Source organism: Eleutherodactylus coqui, chromosome 5, assembly GCF_035609145.1.
Source record: "Eleutherodactylus coqui strain aEleCoq1 chromosome 5, aEleCoq1.hap1, whole genome shotgun sequence".
In the NCBI taxonomy this organism is placed as follows: Eukaryota; Metazoa; Chordata; class Amphibia; order Anura; family Eleutherodactylidae; genus Eleutherodactylus; species Eleutherodactylus coqui.
In genome coordinates, this window is record NC_089841.1 from 248,942,963 (window position 1) to 248,967,301 (window position 24,339).

The following is a 24,339-nucleotide window of genomic DNA, read 5'->3' on the forward strand; positions in this document are numbered from 1 at the left end:
AACTATTTTTGCGTTCACATAGTTGTGCGTGGGCTCATTTCTTGCAGGACATCCTGTAGTTTGTGGAAATCTGTGGATTTTCATTTGAACACAATGGGTAAAGTGGGCCCAAAATATCTGTGCAGTTCCTCATGTGTTCCAACAATCTGTTCCCCCTTTACCATTAGTGAAGCCCATGCCTCACAGAATCCTGGACATAACCGAAGCCAGAGGAAGAGCAGCAGAGCACCAACTGAGAATGGTTTTGGTTTTCCTTTACTTTCTTTTAAAGTATATACACAAACTGCTAAGCATCATATATATCTACAGTGCCAGAAGTGGTCCCCCTAGGGCAGTGGTGGCGAACCTATGGCACACGTGCCAGGAGGCGGCACACAGGGCCCTCACTGCTGGCACGCGCCGCCATCTGCCACTCACCGCTTGTAAATACGGGCAGGGGCCGTGGTTCCCCTGCCTGAATTCACTCAGCTGCACTGCTAGCAGTGCTGATCCCAGCGCACACCGTGACGTCAGTGTGCAGCCGGGATCCTCCTTCCCCCTCCCCCGACGTCTCCTACTACTTAGTTTTGCAAGAGCAGGGGAGGAGGCGTCCGGCAGCACACAGACGTCAGTGTGCACCGGGATCAGTGCCAGAGGCAACGCTGAGCAGAGGGGGAGCCGGTAAGTATATGGGTCTCAGGGAAGGGGGGTGTCACTATCATGCTGGGGGATGTCGCTGTCACTCTGGGGTCATTACCGCTGCGGTATGTTTACATGTGGCAGTAATGGGCAGGGCTGTTTCAAAATAGACAGGGTGCGGCTTTTTGGATGTGGAAAACTCTGCAGAATTTTCCACAGAAATTTCCGCTGAGGACATTCTGCAGCATTTCCGCATCCAAAAAAGCAGTCAAAATCTGCACAGTCTATTTTGAAGCGGCCCTGTTTTTAGAACGACAGGGGTAAAAAATAAAAAAAAATCATATGTCGTGATAAGCCCCGCCCCTTGACATGTTGGCACTTTGCCATAAATAAGTGGGTTTTGGGTTGCAGTTTGGGCACTTGGTCTCTAAAAGGTTCGCCATCACTGGTCTAGGGCGAAAACAGGCCCTCACAGCCTCAACAGGGAAAGTTTAAAATCATATTCGAAGAATAAAACAGCAGGATTAATCTATACTGGAGCGCCATCTGATGGCAACAAGACGACATAGCAGCATGTAAGATTCCGTACCTCAGCGATGAGACGAGACATTCTCTCTTTACTTTTCTTGTAATATACGGACAGCTCTGTAATGCAGTCTTCATCCATGTATCCGAGCTAAGGGCAGAATACAACAGTCATTGGGGTAACACTTGTAAGCGCTCTACGAGAGTCCATGGTGGGGGGACAAGCGCGTCGCTTCATCTCTACTTCAGGAACATACGGGGGGAGTCTAAGCAATTTGTACCAGTTTTGTAGGGTTTTTTCCCCTTTTAAACACAAAGTGTACATTACACTTCACACAAAATGTAGGACCAATCTTAGTGGCTTTGGGACATATTGGCGGACCTGACATGTCCAGTGTGCCATTCATATATTTAACCCCTTAAGATGGGCACTAAAGGCTCTTTCAATGGAAACCAAATTAGAATTGCGACATTCACACGTCTGAAGTAAAAGAGGGGCGTTTGCTGATACAAAACTGACATACAGAATCTCTCAATTCCTCACTTTATGATTGCGGCATGCCACCCGTCACAAGCCTTATATATTTGGAAACACAATTTATTTATTTATTTTTTTTTTTAAAAGGACAGAATGCGTCTGTATAGGTTTACAATTTAATTGCACATTTTCAGCGCAATGTCAGCATGGAGTGCTTTGTGAATTTAGCCTTAGTTAATCATAGAGCACCATTTTGTTAGTGTATTTAGCCTAAGTCTGTCATATAAACTAACAAAATGGTGCTCCACCTAAAGGCAAGAGCCATCAGTCTGGTGTAAGGCTGGGTTCACACTTGGAGGATTCCTGGCGGAAAGCTTGCGGTTTGGCAGGAGCGAAAAAACGCGAGATTTTCACTGGGAACCCGCTGCTTCAAAACCCGCGGCACTTAGCCGCGGGTCTTGAAGTGGCCTGGCCGCACACTCTTCCACTGCGGCCGGCGCTTTAATAGAGGAGTGCGCGGCCGCAGGAAAAAATAAATAAATAAATGCTGCGGCCGGCGAATCCGCGCTGCAGCGCCAGCTTTGCCGAGGCAGATTCGCCGCCCCGTGCGGATGAGATTTCTGAGGAATCTCGTCCACATGGCTGGCTGTACGGGTTAAAAAGCATTCTACACAAATTACTGCTCCATGTTGAAGGGGAAGCTAGAAGTCACCATACAGAAGGCACAAGTTGCTAAACATTTTAATACACCGTCCTGCCTTACGATACCCGCTGCCTGGCATATTTTACAGAAACTGTGCCACTTCCTTTTCAACGCAAAGGAGGAAGGTATAAAAAGGTGTGTAAAAACAGTTAATTTAGCAGCAAGTCTTTCCAGCATCTGCAGTGCAAACTCACCGGGCATTTACTATACCATTCCACAGGACAGTGGTAACCTTGTATGAGCCATGGGTGTCTCAGAAGATGCTTCACTGAAATTCTTTTTTTGGGATCCACCTATGGGTAGGATAACAATCAAAAAAAAAAAATCTATAATATAAAATCTATCTTCTTGGTTTAGGACCACCATGTCCTCCTGTCACAAGGTTACAACACATTTTCAAATAGATTTAAATTACATTGCCAATTTACCATGAAAATCCAGGGTGGTTGCAGCTTCCTAACATAAGAGTACAAGGATAAGACCCCATATCATTACCTGAAGCATCTGACTAAGCAGCAGCACACTCCCAGGTGAAAGCCATTTGGGGATTTCATATTTACCTCTCTGCAAAGAGAACACATTTTTAGGTTACAGCCGTGTGAGGCGAATATACTATTTTCCACAGCGAATTTGCTAGCTGCAGTTTGCTATAGATTGCAGTGTGACAACGATGCAGATTTACCCCAAGTGTTGCAAAGGGCGAAATACACAGCATGTCAGTTTATGTTGTGCATTTAAAACCCGCACTAAAAGTCGATTTACACTGAAAATTTTTATGCAGTTTGAGGCTGGGTCCACATGGGGGCAGTGGGCATACCGCAGCAGATCAGCCACGGAAAGCCTGCCTCCAAACTTGCAGAATTCGGCGGTTTTCATTGAAAGGCAACTCTACAGGGGAAAGGGTGATAAAATGGACGCAAGTCACTTTCTGCAGCTTGTAGACAAGATTTCAAAAGCTCATCCACTTTGCTGCTCCTGTAGAGGCCACAGGAGGGGCCACAATGAAGTTCCGTGGCAAATCTGCCCCATGTGAAGCCCACCCGGAGGACATTTCTTGAAATCTCATTTACACTGCTGGTTCTGTAAGACTAGATTCTCTGCACAGTTTATGCTACATGTGTCTGTACCTTTAAAGAGGGATTAGCAACTCTTAAAATTTGTATTCCGCTCTAAAGGCTTTTACTACAGTGGACACAATAAATCCTAGCTGCTTACGACACTCCTTATCTCAAGGTCCCTACTGCCTACAAAGACATTGGATGCGATGCTCTACTGTGCAGGAAAGTTAAGATGGCGCCAGTCACGCGATTTAAATAACTTGACTGCCTGTCGGCTTCTGTATGGTTCAGGTACAAACAGTGAAAAGGACCTAAATCTCAGGAGGGACTCATTCACGTGACTGCTGCCATCTTTACCTGTAGAGATGGGGGTATTCCAGCAGACCGCTCTGTCCATGTTGCAGCAGAGCAGGTTGGTTTCCTATTGAATTCAAATGGGAGCTATGCCAGCCTTACCAACACAGGCTGATGCAACTGTGGAAAGAGCAGTTGGATTCCAGCTCTGTCTGCGTTGAAAGCATGCCCGGTGAACAGCTGGGCAGCAAAGATCACAAGCGGCAGACATCCCCCTCCCCGATCAACACTTTCTGGCCTTTCCCAAGGATAGGTCATGAATAGGTAAAGAGCAAGTGCACTTTATCAGTGCCGAGATCCCAGATTACTAGAATGAGGGGCCTACTGCGCTCACCCAATCTTCAGCTGCCGAACAAAGCCAAAAAGCAGTAGGGACGGGGAAAGGGGGGGGGGGGTCTCAGCGGGACCCAGACCAATCAAAACTTTTGACATGTATCCCTAACATTTCAAAGTTTGTGAGAAGTGCAGTTACTCCAAGTCTTGAAAAGCCCCTTTAATAAAAGTAAACATAGTGGAGGTGAAAGTAATGTTCATAAAACACAACTTACCATTATCTTTTTATACAAGAGCATGACATTGTCATCATCAAAAGGCAGGTAGCCACACATTAGGGCATACATCAGCACTCCCATGCTCCATATGTCCGCCTAGAAGTATACAAAGTTATTCTTGCAGCTGTACAATAGGCTTAGCACAATCCACACAGTATCTCATACTTAGGCCTCCCTCACACAGGGCGTTTGCAAAACGCTGCCCATTCATTTCAATGGGAGACTCAGCTGAAAATGCCCAAAGATAGAACATGCAGCGCTTTTCAAAGCAGCGTTTTCAGCCCTGTGTGAGCAGCTCCATTGAAATGAATGGGAGTGATGTATAGCGTTTAGAACAGGGCTGAAAACGTGCTGAAAGCGCCCTGTGTGAGGGAAGCCTTACACACATCGTAAATTGTATTCCTCCACTAATAAATTAGTCTGTACGGAGTTAGTTAGTTGCGCCCACAGTGCCGGTGTATGGTGATGTGCAGTGACTTACCTCGGAGCCAATGTAAGCTTTTCCCTGTACGAGCTCAGGAGCTGCATATGCTGGGCTTCCACAACAGGTCATTAAATGATAATCCATGCCACCCTATAGATAGAAGGGAAAAGCAAAATTGTGAAGTCACAAGATTAGTAGGGGGAGCACCCATTTAAGATATTAGAGTGGCTTTATTTTAGGACAAGGGGGAAAAAAAATAAATAAAAAATCTAAAGTTTGCAGTGTAGACACCATGTGTGAACCTGTCTGCTCTCCTTCCATGTAGTGCATTTAAGAAAACCATGATGTATTATTTCTTGTTATACTTTACCACAACAGGTAATCTAACCGCAGCCACCTCCAATCCAGAGACTCCAACCAATCAGCTGACTGCGGCGCTGTTGGCGGGCGCACAATTACACAGGAGTTGGAGGGGAGCCTCTGCACGACCTGTGTAGCGGCCGGTGCTTGTAACTGCAAGTGCAGCTCTCATTTAAATCAACGCAAGGCATGCCTGCAGTTACAGTCGCTGGCCACTTCAGAGGTCAGAGCAGAGACCCTCTCAGACCCCTGTGCAAGGGCTCATGTCCATGGGCGGGTTTGAATTTAAGGATCCACATGGTGTATCCTGGTGGATGATCTGGAGTTCAAGCCACCCATAGACTATTCATGGGCGCCCATGGCCTAATTAAAGCATGCGGGTTTGGTTTCTGGACCTTCTGGTCTGGAAAACAATCGCAGCATGCTGCGTTTTGCTGCGTGTCCCGCTTCCATTGAAGTCAACGGAAGCCATCCGATCTGTGGCACACCTGGTACTGTCACTGGGTGTGCTGTGGGTCCCGTGGCAAAGCAGGAGATTTAAAAAAATAAATCACTGCGCACGTGCGGGGGGGGGGGGGCGCATGCCGGCCAGCAGGCCCACCCACATGTCGGCGCACCTGCCCACATGCACTGAGGAGACGCCGGACGACCCGCACGCATTCAGACTGGTGAGTATTGTCCTCATGCTGTGGGCAGTGTGGGATCCCGTAGCGGGGCTCCCGCCCACGGAACTGGACATGAGGCCTAATTGTGTGCCTGCTGACAGTGCCATAATCAGCTGATCGGTCGGGGTCCCAAACGACAGACCACAGCTGAGCACCTATTGATGACCCATCCTGAGGAGAAGTCATTAATACTATTCTCCCTGGGGGGAGGGGGGGGGGGGGGGAACCTTTAAATTAACCCCTGCAATTTGAAGAGATTTTATAGGTTATGTTTTGAGAATGCAGTTGCAATCATCAAGCTCAGCAGTAGAGGGAGCAAGTGTTCACACAACCGGTTATAAAATCTACCAATTAGAATAAAAGCAAAATACAAAAAAGTGGTTTGTCATAAGGAGAAAAAAAAATGAAAATAAATTGTTAGCACTCAATCACCACAAAAGAGGATTATTGTAATTTGCCACCGTCACCAAAAAGCACTTTCATACCTTTGGCTTTGCGCAGAGTCCAAAGTCTATTAGTTTCAAGTTCTGATCCTCATCAATAAGGAGATTTTCCTGCAACAAAAAAAGAAAATGAAATTGCGAAACAAACAAAAAAACAAAAAAAACTAAGCACAAACATACTGCATGTATACTGGCAAAAACATACAAAGTATAAGATAGAAAACATGATGGACTCACTGGTTTCAGATCCCTGTGTGCGTATCCCTGGCTGTGAATATATGCAACAGCAGATACAATCTGGCGAAAGAACATCCTGGCTTCACATTCAGTTAACCGGTCTTTTGCAATAATGTAGTCAAAGAGTTCCCCACCCGGACAGTACTGCAAGAGAAAACAAGCGGGCAACACTCAAGTAACATGCATGTATGGCCAGCGGTCCCCTTCCATTTGTTCCAGACATGTGTGCGCAGGGATGGTAGGGCAGTGTATACAAGGCCTACAGCGCACACCAAGTACTACAGCGCATTAACTTTCCCTATTAGTGTTGCTTGAGAATACCTTTGTAATACACCGCAACTCCAAACTGGGCAGAAAAACCCTACAATACGGCGTCCGACTTACAGCTCTGTGCAACATAAATCAGCACATTTATCCAAAAAAACGGCACTTTACTGAGAAGCCAACTCAAACGACAACCAAAATAGCCGAATATCCATTATATGAACTGTCTGGAACCCCTTCTGCAACCATAACTTCTTTAGCTTTCTGTTGACATGGTTGTGTTAGGGCTCAACTAGATGTACATTGCGGGACGCACAAATCTCACACGAATATGAACCCCATTCTGAATGGGGTCAGATACATGAGTGATTTTTTTTTTCCCGTGGTGCAGAAAAAACAAAAATCACAGCATGTTCCGTCTTTGGGCGTTCCCTTGGAAAGCATGCCCATCGTTTTAATGGGGCCGAATAACACGTCGCACAGATAGCGATGTGCGCGTGAGTGTGAAGTGGTCTCCCACTAGAGAAAAAAAAAAGGGGGGGGGGGGGTTCGAGACACTTGCTGATCCACCAGAGCGGCTAAAAACCGCACCAAAGGAGTGCAACAGTGCTGAAGTGATGGGAGGAGTTGTCAGACGCCTCATCCACAGGGACATCACTCAGCCGTATGTAGGAAGGCAAAACTAGTACACGCCACAATTTGTTCCCCTGGGTTCATATTAGCCAGTCTCGCAACACGCAAATCTTGTGCCATTTTCACGGGCGTGTGACAGTGGCCTAAATATCTCCTGGTCAGATTTTTTTTATCCACTAAGGAAATAATGAAGATCCCTACTGAACAACAGACAAGTTTTTCAAAACTGGGGAACTGAAGGGGCAGGGGGAGAACATTGTAAAACTGCACAACTTTTTTCACCGAGACCAATATCCCTTTAATTATAAAGTGAGCCAATTTGAAAAACCACAAAACTCCAAATATATAATGAAGAGTTAAAAGTAGGAAAGTAGTCAATATTTATAGCAGGCAAGTGCTGAATTTAAGACCACAACTAGTCAGACATCAGCAGTGGCCTTTGGTGCCCTAAGGTTTCTCCATGTAGCAGATAACTAGAGGAGCGTTAGAGGAGCGTTAAGTTATCTAAAGAACCCTTGGATCATATCAATGAACAGGAAAATATAGATTAGTTTGCATTTTTTCCATGGAATAAGTACCTTGCACAAAATGAAACTAACCTCGAGAATCATGAATATCTTCTTTGTAGTTTCAATAACATGATAGAGTCTACAAACGTGTTGATGGCTCAAATTCTTCATTGCTTCAATTTCTGTTTTGACACGAGGCAAATCATCCTTCAATTAAAGACATACAAATGAATCTATAATAAAAGGGCAAGGTGGTCAAAAGTACAGCAATAAACATGCAGGACTCATTGCTTAAAGGGGTTGTCCCGCGAAAGCAAGTGGGGTTATACACTTCTGTATGGCCATATTAATGCACTTTGTAATATACATCGTGCATTAAATATGCGCCATACAGAAGTTATTCACTTACCTGCTCCGTTGCTGACGTCCCCGTCTCCATGGCTCCGTCTAATTTCGGGGGTCTTCTTGCTTTTTTAGACGCGCTTGCGCAGAAGGGTCTTCTCCCTTCTGGACGGTCCGGGCACAAGCGGCGTTCTGGCTCCGCCCCCTTCTATGCATCATCGCGTAGCTCCGCCCCATCACATGTGCCGATTCCAGCCAATCAGGAGGCTGGAATCGGCAATGGAACGCACAGAGCACCATGGGAGAAGACCCGCGGTGCACCATGGGAGAAAACTGCAGTGCATCCCTGGGAAAGGACCTGCGGCCATCTTGGGAGAAGAATTTTAGAAGTTCATCTTTCATCACATCGGTGAGTAGCAAGCGGCTTAAAAACAGCTTTAAAATGCTATTTTATGCCAGGAAGGGGTGACAGGGGGAATGGGCTAGTGTAAAATTTTGATGTTTGCTGCGAGACAACCCCTTTAATATTCTCCAGCACATTAAGGCTTCAACAAGTAGTTTACATAGCAAGTCAAAAACAGTACAATTGAACAAGATCAGCCAGCTGTGGGAGGTCGGACCACAACTAAGGCCCCGGCCCCTGTCACACGAACGTATGCGTTTTACGTTAACACGACTGCACTGCAATATTGCATGAATGATGAATAGCCGTGATCTAGTCCCAATCTTAATTAGCGTATTCTCGTCCATTCACACGGGCGGCCACAGCGTAACGGCAAAGAAAAGAAAACAAAAACGGTACAACATGAAAATCCCTCGGTCAGCAGAAATCTTCGGAATGGCTACTAATGGTTAACTAGAGGCAGCTATCAACACAGCAAAACTTCCTTCCCGTGTTTTTTTTTTATGTATTTTTTTTTTTATTAGCTTTCATAGGAGTCTATGGGTCTTTTCCACGTATTAAAAAAAAAAAAAAAAAAAAAGGTGACCAGAAACAATCGCCGACGTGCTGTTTTTCTAGACTCGATTTTTTCTTTTAAGCGCCCAAAAATCATTTATCTGAAAGGATACATTGGAATCCAATGCTTCAGATGGTTTTGGGACACAGCCAAGTATATACGGTCATGTATATACATCCTAATGCCTGGGCTACATGGACTCTTTGGAGTGCAACTTCCCAAATGTAACTATTGAGTGACAGCTGCAGTCCACAGACGTGCATTCAGTTTGTACACAACTCTCAGTACCCCCTGGACTGCAGCCAAGCCTAATACAGTTGGAAAGTCACACGACAAAGTCTCCGTGTAGCTCAGGCCCAACAGCCACATTACAATGGGGCTCCAGAAATGGTCACTTTAGGCCGCCTGCAGAAAGTCACCGCTGCCAAGTAGTCCGCCCGTTCTAATTCTATAATGGACAGACTCCTTAGCAGCGCTGCTCAATGCTCCCAGCCATTGAAATTACCAAATTCTTCATGAGTGCCAGATGTGCATGTTTGAGCCGAAAAAACGAAACCTAACTCCTGCCCACCACTTCGCGTTTCACCAACGTAATAGTGTTCTGAGGGGTCTCTGATTACTAGGGTTATTAGTCTGCAGCAGTGACCTTATATAGCTAGTAGTCGCCATTTACGACAGCTCTATAAAGCGCAGTATTGGATGATATACTGTATATTAGAGGTGGCTCAGTGCCCCCAGGGGTTTGTATTTTTAGTTGCCATGTCTTAGTATATTAAATTTAGTTCAATAAAAGTTAGATTTTTGTGAGGGTATTAAATCACGGAATTTCTTGCCCTTTGGGTAATTTTGGTGTTAATTATTGTTATTAGGGCTGATGTGCCTGCCGAGGCACTTGCTGTATACACCATCTCAAACTGGCCATAATGGTCTGAAAAAGGTTGTCCTTTTGGCGCCATAAGGCCCATTTAGGCAACAATTATCGTTTAAAAGCCATCTTTTAAGCAATAATCGTTGCGTCTAAATGCGCAGCTCATCGCTCATTTGTAGCCAGCTAGAAATGAGCGATGAGCCTTATAAGCAGTTCAGGCTGATTTTCTCAGAGGGTGGTGCTGATAGTATTCTTTTAGCTGGTATCCCGCTGGCAGTTCTTAGCGGGACACCAGCGGAAAGTGCCGAGAACAAAACAGCTATTTGCATATACAGAACAGCTGCATTGTTCTGAGAGCCATCGCAAGGGTATCCTGCTCCTCTTGCATTAACTCTTTAGTAGCCATTTAGCTACTTTGAGTTAAGCGAAGATGATCGCTTAAAACTGTCACTCAAACGGTCGTTTGATCTAATTTTGAGTGATTTTTAGTGTAAATGGGCCTTAAGAAGCAGTTCATTAATACATAATACAGATATAATAGAAAGTATACCCCTAGGGTTTCTTTGTCCATGATCTTGATTGCCACTTTCTCACCAGTCAAAAGATGCGTTGCAAGCTTGACTTTAGCAAACCCTCCTACACAGCGAGACAAAAGGTTGGATTATTCACAAAAACTAGAGAAAAAAACCAAAAAAAAAAACCAAGAAAACTTAAGCCAGATCCTCGACGTAATCATTACATATGCGACTCTGTAAACAGTGATACAGTTATGTCTCTCAAGGCATTCACCATTACAGGCTTATTTACCCATATGGTAAATGTAGAGACCACCATTATCGCACACCCTGGTCTGGGGATACATATCCTAGTGGATTAGTGAAATGCATTCTCCCAAGTAATCAAATATTGCTCATGATGTAAGACAGCAGGAAGACCCTGAAAGCCAGACCAAAAATACATCTTATCTTTATTCAATTACTTGTAGAATTATCTTTATGCAGTTCTGTATTGTGCTCCATAAGCAAACGTAAGCGATGAAGAGTGCGATAACCCGGCAACTTCCCTTCACAACCATGATTCTAACAAGTGATGAACACAATTCCCCAAAACAGAGCTCCAGATGACTGGAATGTTGACAAAGATTTGCAAATGGCGATAAGATTTTTATAAAAATCTTGTCGTCATTTGCTACTAGTCTTGCTTAGCATGCTCTAATGGGAGGGAGCAAACATCTCCTTGTATCTAGCAAGTGTGCTGAGGGTGTAAGCTCTAGTTGGAAGTACTGGGGTGCAGGCGTGTAGATCATACGCCTTGCTCTGGATATGGGCGATTACTGTAAAGAGTGCTTTCAATAATCTGCGCAGATTATACAAGGTGGGGGGCTTTGGATATGCAGTTTATACTAAAGCACATGGGGATAACAAAGCCTGGAGCACCTGGAGCCCGACCACATGTACTTGGTAGCTAGAGAATTGACCATTATAGAGCATTGCAAGAATGAAGTCTAGAAGGTTACCTGTACCGATGGTCTCATGGAGCTCGTAGTACTTCAGCAGCTCCTCATAATCATCAACCGCCATGCTTATAGTTCTGTAGCCAAGAGAAAAACTGCAATATAACATGAAACTGAATAATCACAGTTTACAGACTGACTTCGCCAAGACCATACAAAAGACTGAAATAATGTCTCATGTGCGTGAAAACACACCCGTGTGAAGGAGGACCAAGGCCAGAGTCACACAAGTCTATACATATTTGCGCGACTTGGAGGGTAGCATTTTTGCTGAATGAACAATGCTTTTTGGCGTGCAATTTGCGTATTTTACTGTACTTTTTCTGCACTCGAGGGCTATGCATGGTATATAAAAGATACGCAATGAATGAAGTGGCTGGCTAGTTGGTTGCAGATTCTCTCTTTTCCTAAAGAATAAAAGTTTCACGCATCTCCTTGCGTATTCAGCACACATTTGCAACCCACACGCCGGTAACGCAATGACCGCTATCCATAGGATAACTACGGAAAGCGCGTAAAAGCGAGATGGCTTTGGGGTTCTCCCGCGGTGTTAAAATGCAACACCCGTGGACAGGCGGCCCAAGTGTGATTTTGGAGAAAGTCGGACCACTATCACTCTTGTAAAAATGCTCTATTCACTGCAACTGCAAGGTGATGTTTGTCACAAATTGCACCACTGAACATGTGATTGTTCCGCATTTAAAATAAAAAAAAATACACACCGGGGGGGGGGGGCCTGATCCATGAGGCAGTAGGACGCATCTCCGGAGCGCTCCCGCTGAACCCCGGCCGGCAAGCAGCATACCCGCATCCACGGACGCCTACCTTGCCCTATGGGGCGCATCAGGCAGCCAGGAGACCGGGGGAAGCCAGGAAGCAAAGATTCAGGACCGCTGGACGCATACATCAACCATCTCCCACGGCGGCCGGCAGCTCCGGAGGGCTCCAAGATGGCGCCGCCGCTCAGGAAAGGGGGCGGAGCTTCCTCCTCCACCAAAGCTGGAGCCCCTGTAAAGGCAGCGGCGCTCCCAACCATGCTCCCAGCGCCCCGAACCAGTCCACCGGAGCCCCGAGAACATCTATCTCCCCAGCGCCAGAGGCAGGTCAGAAGCGCAAAAAGCCTCCCGCGCCAGGCCCCGCCCACCGCCGCCGGCATTATTAAGAGGCCGACCACCACCCGCGGCCCCAGGGGAGACCTAACGAACCCCACAGGAGCTGATAACCCCCCTGAAATGAGCACCGCGGCGACCCCGGGGCCAACAGAAGACCACTACCTGGCAGCAGAACACCCAGGAGCTGTAGAAGAGAAGGGGGGGCAACAGTCAGGCCCCCTGATAGGGCAGCAGAAGGAGAAGGGACACACAGCAGGCCTATGTCCCCAGCAAGTGTGGAGGGAGAGATCCCCAGAGACTCCCAGGGCTTCACAGACCCAGATGAGTCCACATACAGTCCTCACAGCACCAACTATGCTCTAACCCCCTCACCGCCGAGAAAAAGTTCCAAATCTAATAAAAGCGCAAGCACTCTAAGCGCCGCTGCCCCAGATCCTGATGAAGACGAAGGTGACACATGGGATTGGAAAGCACACCTCAAAAGCATTCCCACAAGAAACTAAATAGACGCCCTGCTAACTAAAGCCACTAGTACACAAATGCAAGCAATAGAAATGTTGCAGGCGGAAATAAAGCACATAGGGCACAGAGTCGCCGAATCAGAGGAAACGCAGAGCCAACTCCATTCACAACTCACCGAACACCACCATATCCTCCATGACCATGCATTACAAATAACTAATATCATAACCCAACTGGACGATTTAGAGAACCGTAACAGGAGAAATAACGTCCGCATAAGAGGCCTAAGCGAAGACGTGGAACCAGCACGCCTAGAAAAATGGGCCACGAAGTGCTTCGGCGACATTCTCAACCGCCCTGCTGACAATCCAGTGCTAATTGACAGGATTCATAGAGCACTCGGCCCCAAAAGTTCTGATCCAGCGAGACCCCGTGATGTCGTCTGTAGAGTGCACTTCTACAAAGAAAAAGAGGAACTACTGAGGAAAATCCGCGAGTAAGGCCCACTAACCTATAAGGACTCTACCCTCCTGGTGCTACCTGACTTATCAAGGAGGACTCCAACTCCGGAAAGCACTGAGACCTGTTACTTCGGCGCTAAAAGAAAAGAACATCCCCCATCGTTGGGGATACCCCTTCCAGCTGCAGGCAGGGAAAGACGGGTCCACTGCTATTTTTAGAGGTCTCGGCGACCTCCCAAAGTTCTTGGCCAAACTAGAACTTCCGATGATCGCAATCCCGGATTGGCCTAAAGTCGAAGCTCCGGACCCGCTACCCCCGAGAGAAGAATGGCACCTGGTCAGCCCAACAGGGACACGCTAACCTTGATGGGATGTGGCACCTTCCCTGTGTGGCCATACTCCTGTCAGGCCCTGGTCGACCGCGACCACTGAAATTCCTCCAATCTAAGTCCGTGGATGCCTTGCAACATACCGTATTTGGGTTCAGTCCCAGTTGCCAGGGTTTGGGGGGGGAGCTGCTGACCGCGTTTCGGTACAGTTCCCCCCCCCCCAATTAGGCCAGCAGCACGTGTTGCTGCAATTTAGTTAAACTTCTTACTCCGTGGCCGGTTGCCACGTGAACATTTAATCAGGGAACGAGGTCTTCTTGGCCTAAGACAGCGTCCCTAAATGTTTATCATCATTATAGCATGTTTTGTCTCTCTCTTTCTGTTTTTCTATCTCCCACCCTCTTGTCACCCCTCTCCCCCAAATCCAAGTACCCCGGGGCACTCATACCCCAAGACACAGAGCTTCCACCTAGATACTCTGGACGATGTTCCCCCGGACCCTGAGTGATGGCCCCCCTAACAATAAGTTCTTTTAACGCCAGAGGCCTGAACAGCCCTGGGAAAAGAAATCAAATCCTATATCACTTCCACAAAAAGAAGGTGCTGATAACCTTTCTTCAGGAAACCCACTTCACCACGGCTAGCACTCCTAGTTGTCACAACAGGTATTATCCATACTGGTACCATGCCCCCCACCCCAACCGTAAAGTCAGAGGGGTCTCCATAGCCTTCCATAGATCCCTAAAACCGCAGATCATAGACCACGAAAGGGAAGACGAGGGAAGGTACCTATTCCTGAAGTTAAAACTGTCAAATGTTACTTACACCCTCGCTAACTTCTACTTCCCTAACCAGGGCCAGGCTTCCTTTGGCTCCAGAGCTCTCTGGAGGCTGTCAGAATTCGCGGGAAACACGACCATCATTGCCCGTGGGGACTTTAACGTCACGATGGACCCTCGCCTGGACACCTCATCCGGGAAATCCTCGACCCCTCGCTCGACCATAGGCAAGCTACGGAAAATGTTGGTAAGTCTCCACCTTGTTGACCTGTGGAGGTCCCTCTACCCGGCCGTCAAGGACTTCAGCTGTCACTCGCAGGCGCACAACACGTACAGCAGAATAGATTATATTTTTGTCTCACATAGATTGTTAGATGGAGCTCCTAAATGCTCCATGGGAAACTTCACATGGTCAGACCACGCTCCAATCCTAGGGGAAATAAACCCAGCGACACAAGACTGCAGAGGGTTCAACTGGAGACTTAACGACAACTTACTTAAAGATCCTACCTGTAAAGCTGACATACACAAGACAATAGAGACCTTTCTAGAAGTACACAGACCCGACCCCAGCGCCAATAAAATGGGAAGCACTAAAATGCACCTTGAAAGGGGTCTTCATAGCCCACGGCGCAAGACTCAAGAAGGAAAGAACACACAAACTCAAAAAGCTATTCCAGGACTTAGAGGCACGTGAGTCGGCTAATAAAACCCTGAGATCAGAGACATTATTACTGAAAATAATCAACATTAGACACGAGATATTAGCTATCCTGGACCAAAAAACCCTACACAGAGACAGATTCCGGGCAGGACATTCCGAATACGGCAAAAGTGGGAAGTGGCTGGCGAACTACCTACGACCTAGGGCCCCCCAGACGAACATCAAGTCTATACTCGACCCCTCAGGAAAGGAGGTACACACACCGAGCGAGATACTAGAAACCTTCAGGTCCTACTATGCCCAATTACACAACATTCCATGCCCAGAGGAGGCAGATGACCCCAACCTAAATGAACAAATCCGACGATATCTACACCACAACACACACGCTACTATTCCGCCAGCCAACATAGAAGCTCTCGTGGAAGATTTCACTCCCACGGAGCTATCACAAGTCCTACAGGACCTTAAATTAGGGAAAAGTCCTGGCCCAGACGGGTTCACACCAAGATTTTACAAAACTTTTGGGACCCAACTCTCAGAAGTCATGCTGACAGCGTTTAACACGGTCTCTCAGGGGAGTCCCTTCCCCCCCCCAGGCATTGCAGGCTAACATAGCAGTGATATTGAAGCCAGGAAAGGACCCTCTCCTGTGCCAGAGTTACAGACTGATCTCCCTCATAAATAGAGACCTCAAAATATTTTAAAAAATTCTGGCAAACAGGTTAAACCCCCATATCCCCTCCCTGATACACGTGGATCAAGTAGGTTTTGTCCCCGGCAGAGAAGCCAGGAACAATACGATCAAAACTATATCCCTGATCAACAAGGCCCGAAGCTCTCACATCCCCATGTGCCTTCTCGCGATAGATGCCGAGAAGGCATTTGACAGGGTAAAATGGTCTTTTCTGGAGTTGACACTGAGGGACGTGGGCCTGGGACCAAAAACCCTGTCTAGGATAATGGCTTTATACAGCTCACCCTCGGCTCGCATCAGAGTCAACGGACTGCTATCAGCGCCCCTCCAGATCCGAAACGGCACCAGACAAGGTTGCCCTCTTTCTCCCCTCATATATATATATATTGGCAATGGAGCCCCTGGCATCAGCCTTGAGAGGAAACCCAGCAATACAAGGTATCACAGGGACAAGCGGCGAACACAAAATCTCAATTTTCGCAGACGACCTATTACTATACGTCACAAATCCTGACACATCGCTCCCTGAGATCATAAAAGAGCTAACCAAATATGGGTCGCTTAGTAACTTCAAAATAAACCCTCAAAAATCGGAAATCCTAAACATAACCTTACCGCCATCGATGGCCACCTCATTAGAAGAGTCTTATCCCTTCACTTGGAAGACAGACTCACTAAAGTACCTTGGTACACACATCCCGGCCAACCCCTCAGACACCTTCGACCTAAACTACAGACCTTTATTATCCATATTTGAATCAGAACTAGACGGATGGCCGAAATTGCATCTCTCGTGGTTTGGCAGAATAAATTCCTTGAAGATGAACATCCTCCCAAGAATCCTCTACATTTTTCAAACAGTGCCCTACGACATCCCCAAAAGTTTCTTCAACCTGTTACAGAGAGCCTCAATAAGGTTTGTCTGGAGAGGTCACGCACCCCGAATAAGTTACAAGACCCAAACCAGGTCTAGGCGGACAGGAGGAGCAGGATTGCCAGATTTAGAGCTCTACCATAAGGCGGCAATAGAGAAATGCATCTTGGACATAATACACAACTCAGACAAAAAAGCTTGGGTATCTTTAGAAACCGAACAGAACAACTTAAACCTGGGAGGGGCCTTCTGGGTCCCAGGAAAGGTAGACTGGGGGGAGCTGGGGACATCTCCCCTAGCAATTCACTTGCTAGGGGCATGGAGGCGCGTAACTCAGAGCGGTAAGACGACAAATATCCCAGGCCCCCTAACCCCACTCACAGGAAACCCCCAACTACCCTCCACACGGACAGTCTCTAAGCTTCCAATCCTCCCAGACAGACACAGGCCCCAAATAAGGGAGGTATACGCCCGCTGAGCGACCTCGCTGGGGGTCACAGACTGAGACCGGGAGCCTGGTTGCAATACTTCCAGGTGAGGGACTACCTAGGCTCACTAGGGGATCCGGGACCGCTTAGTGCAGCCCTCACCCCGTTTGAGAGGCTGTGCGACGCGTCCTCAGCTCCGCCTCACACAATATCTCTGCTGTACGGGTTGCTGCTCGACGAGCGGATGGGGGAGACTCACTTGCCATGGGAGACGCGATGGGAAGAATCACTGGGCAGGCAGATCTCCGGGGAGCTCTGGAGCAAGTCTTACCTGTTAACTCACAAGCTGTCTATCTCTATCAGGGCACAAGAACTTAACTACAAAATTGTCACACATTGGTATAGAACGCCAGACAGACTCCACAGAATCTTCCCTGACACCACGGACGAATGCTGGAGGTGCTGTGCAGAGGTGGGAACTATGCTTCACCTATGGTGGTCCTGTCCGCTAATCGCTCCCCTATGGGGGGGGGGGGGGGGGACATCGCCAGAGTTCATGGAAAGTTGAGCATGTCGCAGGTTGTAATGACTCCCGAGATCGCCCTCCTCTCCATGGTGCCCGGCCCCATCACTAAAGTCAAAAAAGGGCTTCTCAGACACTTCCTCATGGCTATGCGCCATATCATTTCACAGCACTGGAGACAGAAGGGGGCGATCCCGAGGACAAAATGGGTGGAGGCAGTAGATCACATTAAATACATGGAGGACCTTCGGAGTTCCGAGACCGAGTCTAACCGGGGCACAAGGGACACATGGGCGCCCTGGGTGGACTTCCGGAGCTCACCATCTCTCCTTCGGTGGCTCGTCGACGGATCCGTGTAGAAAGTGATGAAGAAACAGGACGAGAGCCACGAGGGGCTGAAACCCGCCACCCTAGTCTACTTCGCCCCAACTAGCAACTCGTTGTTCAGACACAGGTGAAAGCTCACTCTCCCCAGTGAGTGGAAAATCAATAAACAGATTTTGAAAGAAAAAATACACAGCGCATGTTATTTCAATAAGAAAAAAGTAAATAGCAAATGTAACCAGACCCAATGACAACGATGGGGTTCATTTCCATGCACGTTTTGTGCATCTTGCAAAAGCACAGACCCGGCACTGGAAGCTTGCTAAGGCTGCCTGTCCACGGGCGGGTTTTCATTGCGTTCCCCGCGGCGATAATCTGGCCACGAGGAACGCGGTGAATGTTTTCCATAGCGTTGCTATGAAGAGCGCTCCCTCCTATCCATGAGCGGAGAATCATTGCAATTCTCCGCTCGCGGGCAGCAAATCACAGCATGCTGCGATTTGCCGCAATTCTCCGCAGTCAGCCTGTCACATAGGCTGACCGGTGGAGATCCGTTTGCTGGCTCCTGCTCCTGGGCGGCAGCTACTGTGGCAGAGATCCGCAACGCCCGTGGACAGGCAGCCTTAGGCCGCCTGCAGACGAGCGGAAATCCCGCGGCGGGATTTCCGCCGCTCAAAGCCTGCATAGGATTGCGTTAACAATCTCGAAATCTCGCGCGGCATGTCCTATTTTTGTGCAGAAACATCACTCACGCAGCCGGCGGCTCCGGTCTACGCATGCGCCGGCAGCTGGCACATGAAAGAGCCGGGGCCACCAGGCGCGGGTGAGTACGCGCTGGTCTCTGCAGGCGCTCGGGTCGGGTCCCGCGGTGAGAATTCTCGCCGCCGGATCCGACCCGCTCGTCTGCAGGCGGCCTTAGGAGGAAGTCTAAGAAAATGGAAAACAGGCAACCAGCATACTGCCAATACATAGAGAATAAACAAACCTCACAACGTGACACAAAAACAGTTACAAGAACATTCTTAATCTATTTTTAACACTTTTGTGCTATAAATATCCCTCTTCTGCAGCTACAGATCTCACAGCGGTACATGCAGGCGAATGAACACGGGCAGGAAAACCTACAGAATGGCTACAAATAGTCACACCTCTGCCAAGTGTGGGGGCAGTCCTTCACAATCTCAAGTCTTTAAGCAACCATTTAATCCAAACCAAGCTCTTGTCACCTTGTAACCAGGTCCTGGACTTCAACGAGTCTAGCGCCCGCTCCCCATGGTCACAGAAGTTGGGCAACGATATAAAAAGTCATCCTCTAACCACAGGGTAGTACCAGCCCTTCACCACCCACAAGGCTGGTCTTACGCACCTCCGGACAGTCATCAGGGTTGACACCACAATACTGTTTGGAGTCTGAACCTGTCAGCCCCGGCTTGATGCTCCTCCTCTCGGTATGGCAGGAAGCCTCCCTCTCCACCCACCGGTGCTCCGCTTGGTCACCCAGTCATCTCTCGAAAACAAGATCTCTTCTCGCGTCAGATTAATAACCCCCATGGTAATAGCTACATAGTAACAATATAGGGCTTTTTGTTAAAGTGCAATGTTGGAGGAGCCAGGAAAGAGACCCGCGCCACAAATCTACAACTAAAACTAGTCTCAGCGTTGCATAGCAAAGAGTGCAAACAATACACAGCAAGCTGCAGAGACTGGTATATAGTATACAGCGGTACCTCGGCTCAGCTTGCGAGTCTTTTGACTTGTGAGCAGGCTCTCTCCCAAATTTTTGCTCCGATTTACGAGCCTGCTAGCAAGTAAAAAAAAAAACTCACAAGCCGAAGCTCAAGGAGGGGCGTGGTCTATTCCTATCACCGGCGTTCCGTCTTCGCGATAGTCTGCAGTGCTGCTGCAGGCTGTCACGCCCTCCTCCGCGTCGATAGAGCAATGCTCTCTGGATGCGGAGCTTAAATGCCCCGCCTCCAGCAAGCTAATACTCTGATTGGTTAACTCAGTGCCGCGTCTGCTAATGAAAGCTGGCGCTGGGTTTACCAGTCACAGCCATTCAATGTCATTAGGTGAGTATTGTTTTACCTGCAGTTACTTTCCCCAGTGGAAGGCATTAATGGGGTTTCTATTCATTCCAATGGGGACAAGTGCTGTGACATACAAGTTTTTCGGCTTAAGAGCTCCATCTCGGAACAGATTGAACTCGTATGTCAAGGCACCGCTGTATATGTATATTGTAATATCTCTGTAGATTGGGAATATATAGTAAGGAGTGCCAGAAAATGACTACATAAATACCCCCCCCCCCCCCCCCCAGTTAAAAAAAAACAAAAAAAAAAAAAACACAACACATGCCAGGAAGAGTGCCCACCCCAAGTGCCGGGAGACACTAGTGGATCAGATTTTCGGTTCTGCCATGAAGTCCCTGCAGAGAACGACCTGTTCTGTGATGTAACCACGTGGCACCCGGCCCTCGTGGACTCTTCATGCTCATCGGCAACGTTTTGATCGCTGGAGTCCGGCCGCTGATCTCTAGAGCGAGGCGGGTGAAGCGCTGGCCTGAGTGCTGTCACTGCCCGCTAGCTGAAGCTGGGCTCATAAGCCTTCTACTAGTGAGCAGTGACAGCAGGCGGGCCAGCACGTCACCCGCCTCGTTCCAGCAACAGCGGAGTATCAACAGCCGGACCCCAGTGATCAAAACTTTTGACACGTCCCAAGTTTTTAGAATGCAGTTACACTTAAGGCGCTGTCTGAGATGGATTTTTTTCTTTTAACCCTGTGCCCCATGCCACAGCCTGGCATACTTGCTTCTCTTGGCATCTGCTCAGTTCCCCTTGCCCGGTGTTTGCCCACAGGTTGCTGCAGCCAATGACTGAGGGTTTACTCACATTTGCGATGCTGCGAGAATAAAAAAAATTGTTGCACGTCTCATTTTTGGGCGAGTCCTCAGACAGAGGCGCCATTATATATTCTACGGGAGCTTCGAAGAAAAAAAGAAAATCGTATGGCAGTCACATGACGTCATTTATCACCACTGAAGTCTTGATGCCACCTACCATCTTCTCACGCGCCTCAGTGATTTAAAGCAAAAGCACACATTGCGCTCGCCTGCAGTTAGTGTCACAAACACGGCATCAGGCCATGTCTCTCCCCCCATTAACCCGCTCGCCCGTGTAGATACACCCTTAGGCCCCCTTCACACGGGTGTATTCACGCACGCAATACGCAGAGAATAAAAACCATTGATGTCAGTAGATTTGTCTACATGACGCATTTTGGTTGTGTTTTTCCTGCACAGTAAGACTCCCCGTAGAAGTCAATGGGGCTGCGCAAATGTGTGCAGAATACGGTAGGAGGTGCGCAGAACATCACAGGCAGAGGAAGTCACATGGCAAGACGCACAAATATGAACCCTGTTCTTTCAAATAGGCACCATACAGGGTCTACAGGCACCATCTACCACACCCTCCAGGGGGCACCATCTACCACACCCTCCAGGGGGCACCATCTACCGCACCCTCCAGGGGGCACCATCTACCGCACCCTCCAGGGGGGCACCATCTACCGCACCCTCCAGGGGGGCACCATCTACCGCACCCTCCAGGGGGGCACCATCTACCGCACCCTCCAGGGGGGCACCATGCAGGGGTCTACGGGCACCATCTACCGCACCCTCCAGGGGGGCACCATGCAGGGGTCTACGGGCACCATCTACCGCACCCTCCAGGGGGGCGCCATGCAGGGTCTACAGGGGGCACCATCTACAGCACCCACCGGGGGCGCCATGCAGGGGTCTACAGGCACCATCTACAGCACCCTCCGGGGGGCGCCATGCAGGGGTCTACAGGCACCATCTACAGCACCCTCCGGGGGGCGCCATGCAGGGGTCTACAGGCACCATCTACAGCACCCTCCGGGGGGCGCCATGCAGGGGTCTACAGGCACCATCTACAGCACCCTCCGGGGGGGGCACCATGCAGGGGTCTACAGGCACCATCTACAGCACCCTCCGGGGGGGGGAATCATACATGGGTCTACAGGCACCATCTACAGCACCCTCCGGGGGGGGCACCATGCAGGGGTCTACAGGCACCATCTACAGCACCCTCCGGGGGGGGCACCATGCAGGGGTCTACAGGCACCATCTACAGCACCCTCCGGGGGGGGGCACCATGCAGGGGTCTACAGGCACCATCTACCACACCCTCCGGGGGGGGCACCATGCAGGGGTCTACAGGCACCATCTACCACACCCTCCGGGGGGGGGGGGGGGGCACCATGCAGGGGTCTACAGGCACCATCTACAGCACCCTCCGGGGGGCACCATGCAGGGGTCTACAGGCACCATCTACAGCACCCTCCGGGGGGCACCATGCAGGGGTCTACAGGCACCATCTACAGCACCCTCCGGGGGGCACCATGCAGGGGTCTACAGGGGGCACCATCTACCGCACCCTCCGGGGGGCACCATGCAGGGGTCTACAGGGGGCACCATCTACCGCACCCTCCGGGGGGCACCATGCAGGGGTCTACAGGGGGCACCATCTACCGCACCCTCCGGGGGGCACCATGCAGGGGTCTACAGGGGGCACCATCTACCGCACCCTCCGGGGGGCACCATGCAGGGGTCTACAGGGGGCACCATCTACCGCACCCTCCGGGGGGCACCATGCAGGGGTCTACAGGGGGCACCATCTACCGCACCCTCCGGGGGGCACCATGCAGGGGTCTACAGGCACCATCTACAGCACCCTCCAGGGGGCACCATACAGGGGTCTGCAGGCACCATCTACAGCACCCTCCGGGGGGCACCATGCAGGGGTCTACAGGCACCATCTACCGCACCCTCCAGGGGGGCACCATGCAGGGGTCTACAGGGGGCACCATTCAGGGGTCTACAGGGGGCACCATCTACCGCACCCTCCGGGGGGCACCATGCAGGGGTCTACAGGCACCATCTACAGCACCCTCCAGGGGGCACCATACAGGGGTCTGCAGGCACCATCTACAGCACCCTCCGGGGGGCACCATGCAGGGGTCTACAGGCACCATCTACAGCACCCTCCAGGGGGGCATCATACATGGGTCTACAGGCACCGTACAGCAGGGTCTCCACCTCCAGTCCCCCCGACAGGTCAGGTCGCCCTCAGTATTACAGGCTTCTCACTGCAGGATATCCTGACAGCCCGGCCTGTTGGGATCCTTGAGGGCTGCAGCTGGTGACTCCACCTTACAGACCGCACACACCAACGGCTCGCCTGCCAGGTCAGACCAGCACCGTCCCGGAGCCGCGGCCACCGACCTGTCAGCAGCTCCTCTCGCACGGCTGACGGGACTCTCTTAAATTTACCGGGCAACAAAGGCGACTTCCGGCGGCAGAGCGCCAGCCAATCGAATCAAACCTCTGGGGCTGCGGGGCTGTGCATGCCGGGAGGAAGGTCGGGTGTATGTACTGGAGGAGTGTGACGGCGCGGAGGCGCCATGTTGGTGCAGGCAGTCGAGTGAGACGGACGACTGTAATGACGTGACACCGCTTACATTACAGACCGGGGTAGTTGGGGTGTCAGACGGCTCTGTGGGCTCAACAACGAGGGAGTTTATCATTAGGAGTATTTATAACCCAATGTTTCTGTCGGCTGTCTCCCATAGCAACGAGGATCGCTCAGTGAATGGAGGCGCCTGCGATGGACCCGCGGCTTTCTTTAATAAACGCTTTCCATTACTTTGCTGAAGTTGTGATCCTCCGGCGCGGCTTTGATGATCATCAGAGGATCAGCAAGTGTTTCTCATTGTTTTCAATGGGGAACCTGGCATCGCATCGCGCCCCACGCCGTGCCATGTGCTTTACTGGCCCATTGAAAACTATGGGCGATTTGCAGGGGAGTAACTAATGGCTCAGGGGCCTGGGTGCAAAAGTTCAGCTCCCCCGTACCCATACATTGTACCTGTACCCGTACCTAGATTGTGCTGCATACAGCTGCAAAACAAATTTCCATACGTGATCTGCCCCCTTGGCGTAATCCTTCCAAACGTGACGCGTTTCCTGCACTATATGAAAATTGGTTTGTAGCCCCTTCGGCCGCTCTTACACGCCCACCGCCGTCCTGAGCGCCGTGCTGACCGTGGTACAACGCCCCCTATGATTTTTGCATTTTTTAACGCACCTCCTCACCCGTCACAAT

At 49.6% G+C, this 24,339-nt stretch overlaps 1 protein-coding gene across 8 annotated transcripts in view; it reads right to left on the reverse strand.

Annotated features, from left to right (window-relative positions):
• The window catches only part of MELK (maternal embryonic leucine zipper kinase), a 39,129-nt gene extending 15,589 nt beyond the window's left edge, over window positions 1–23,540 (reverse strand). For 2 of the 8 annotated variants that reach the window (XM_066604469.1, XM_066604461.1), the window contains exons 1-11: window positions 23,460–23,540; window positions 11,508–11,581; window positions 10,542–10,627; window positions 7,913–8,029; window positions 6,417–6,560; window positions 6,222–6,290; window positions 4,769–4,861; window positions 4,285–4,383; window positions 2,820–2,888; window positions 2,519–2,617; window positions 1,208–1,294 (exon numbers count right to left, since the gene is read on the reverse strand). In XM_066604469.1, the coding sequence (XP_066460566.1) occupies window positions 1,208–1,294; window positions 2,519–2,617; window positions 2,820–2,888; window positions 4,285–4,383; window positions 4,769–4,861; window positions 6,222–6,290; window positions 6,417–6,560; window positions 7,913–8,029; window positions 10,542–10,627; window positions 11,508–11,571 (927 nt within the window). In that variant the 5' untranslated portion in view covers window positions 11,572–11,581; window positions 23,460–23,540. The other 6 variants (XM_066604466.1, XM_066604464.1, XM_066604467.1 and 3 more) reach the window with 6 other exon arrangements.
• Window positions 23,541–24,339: the final 799 nt, after the last annotated feature.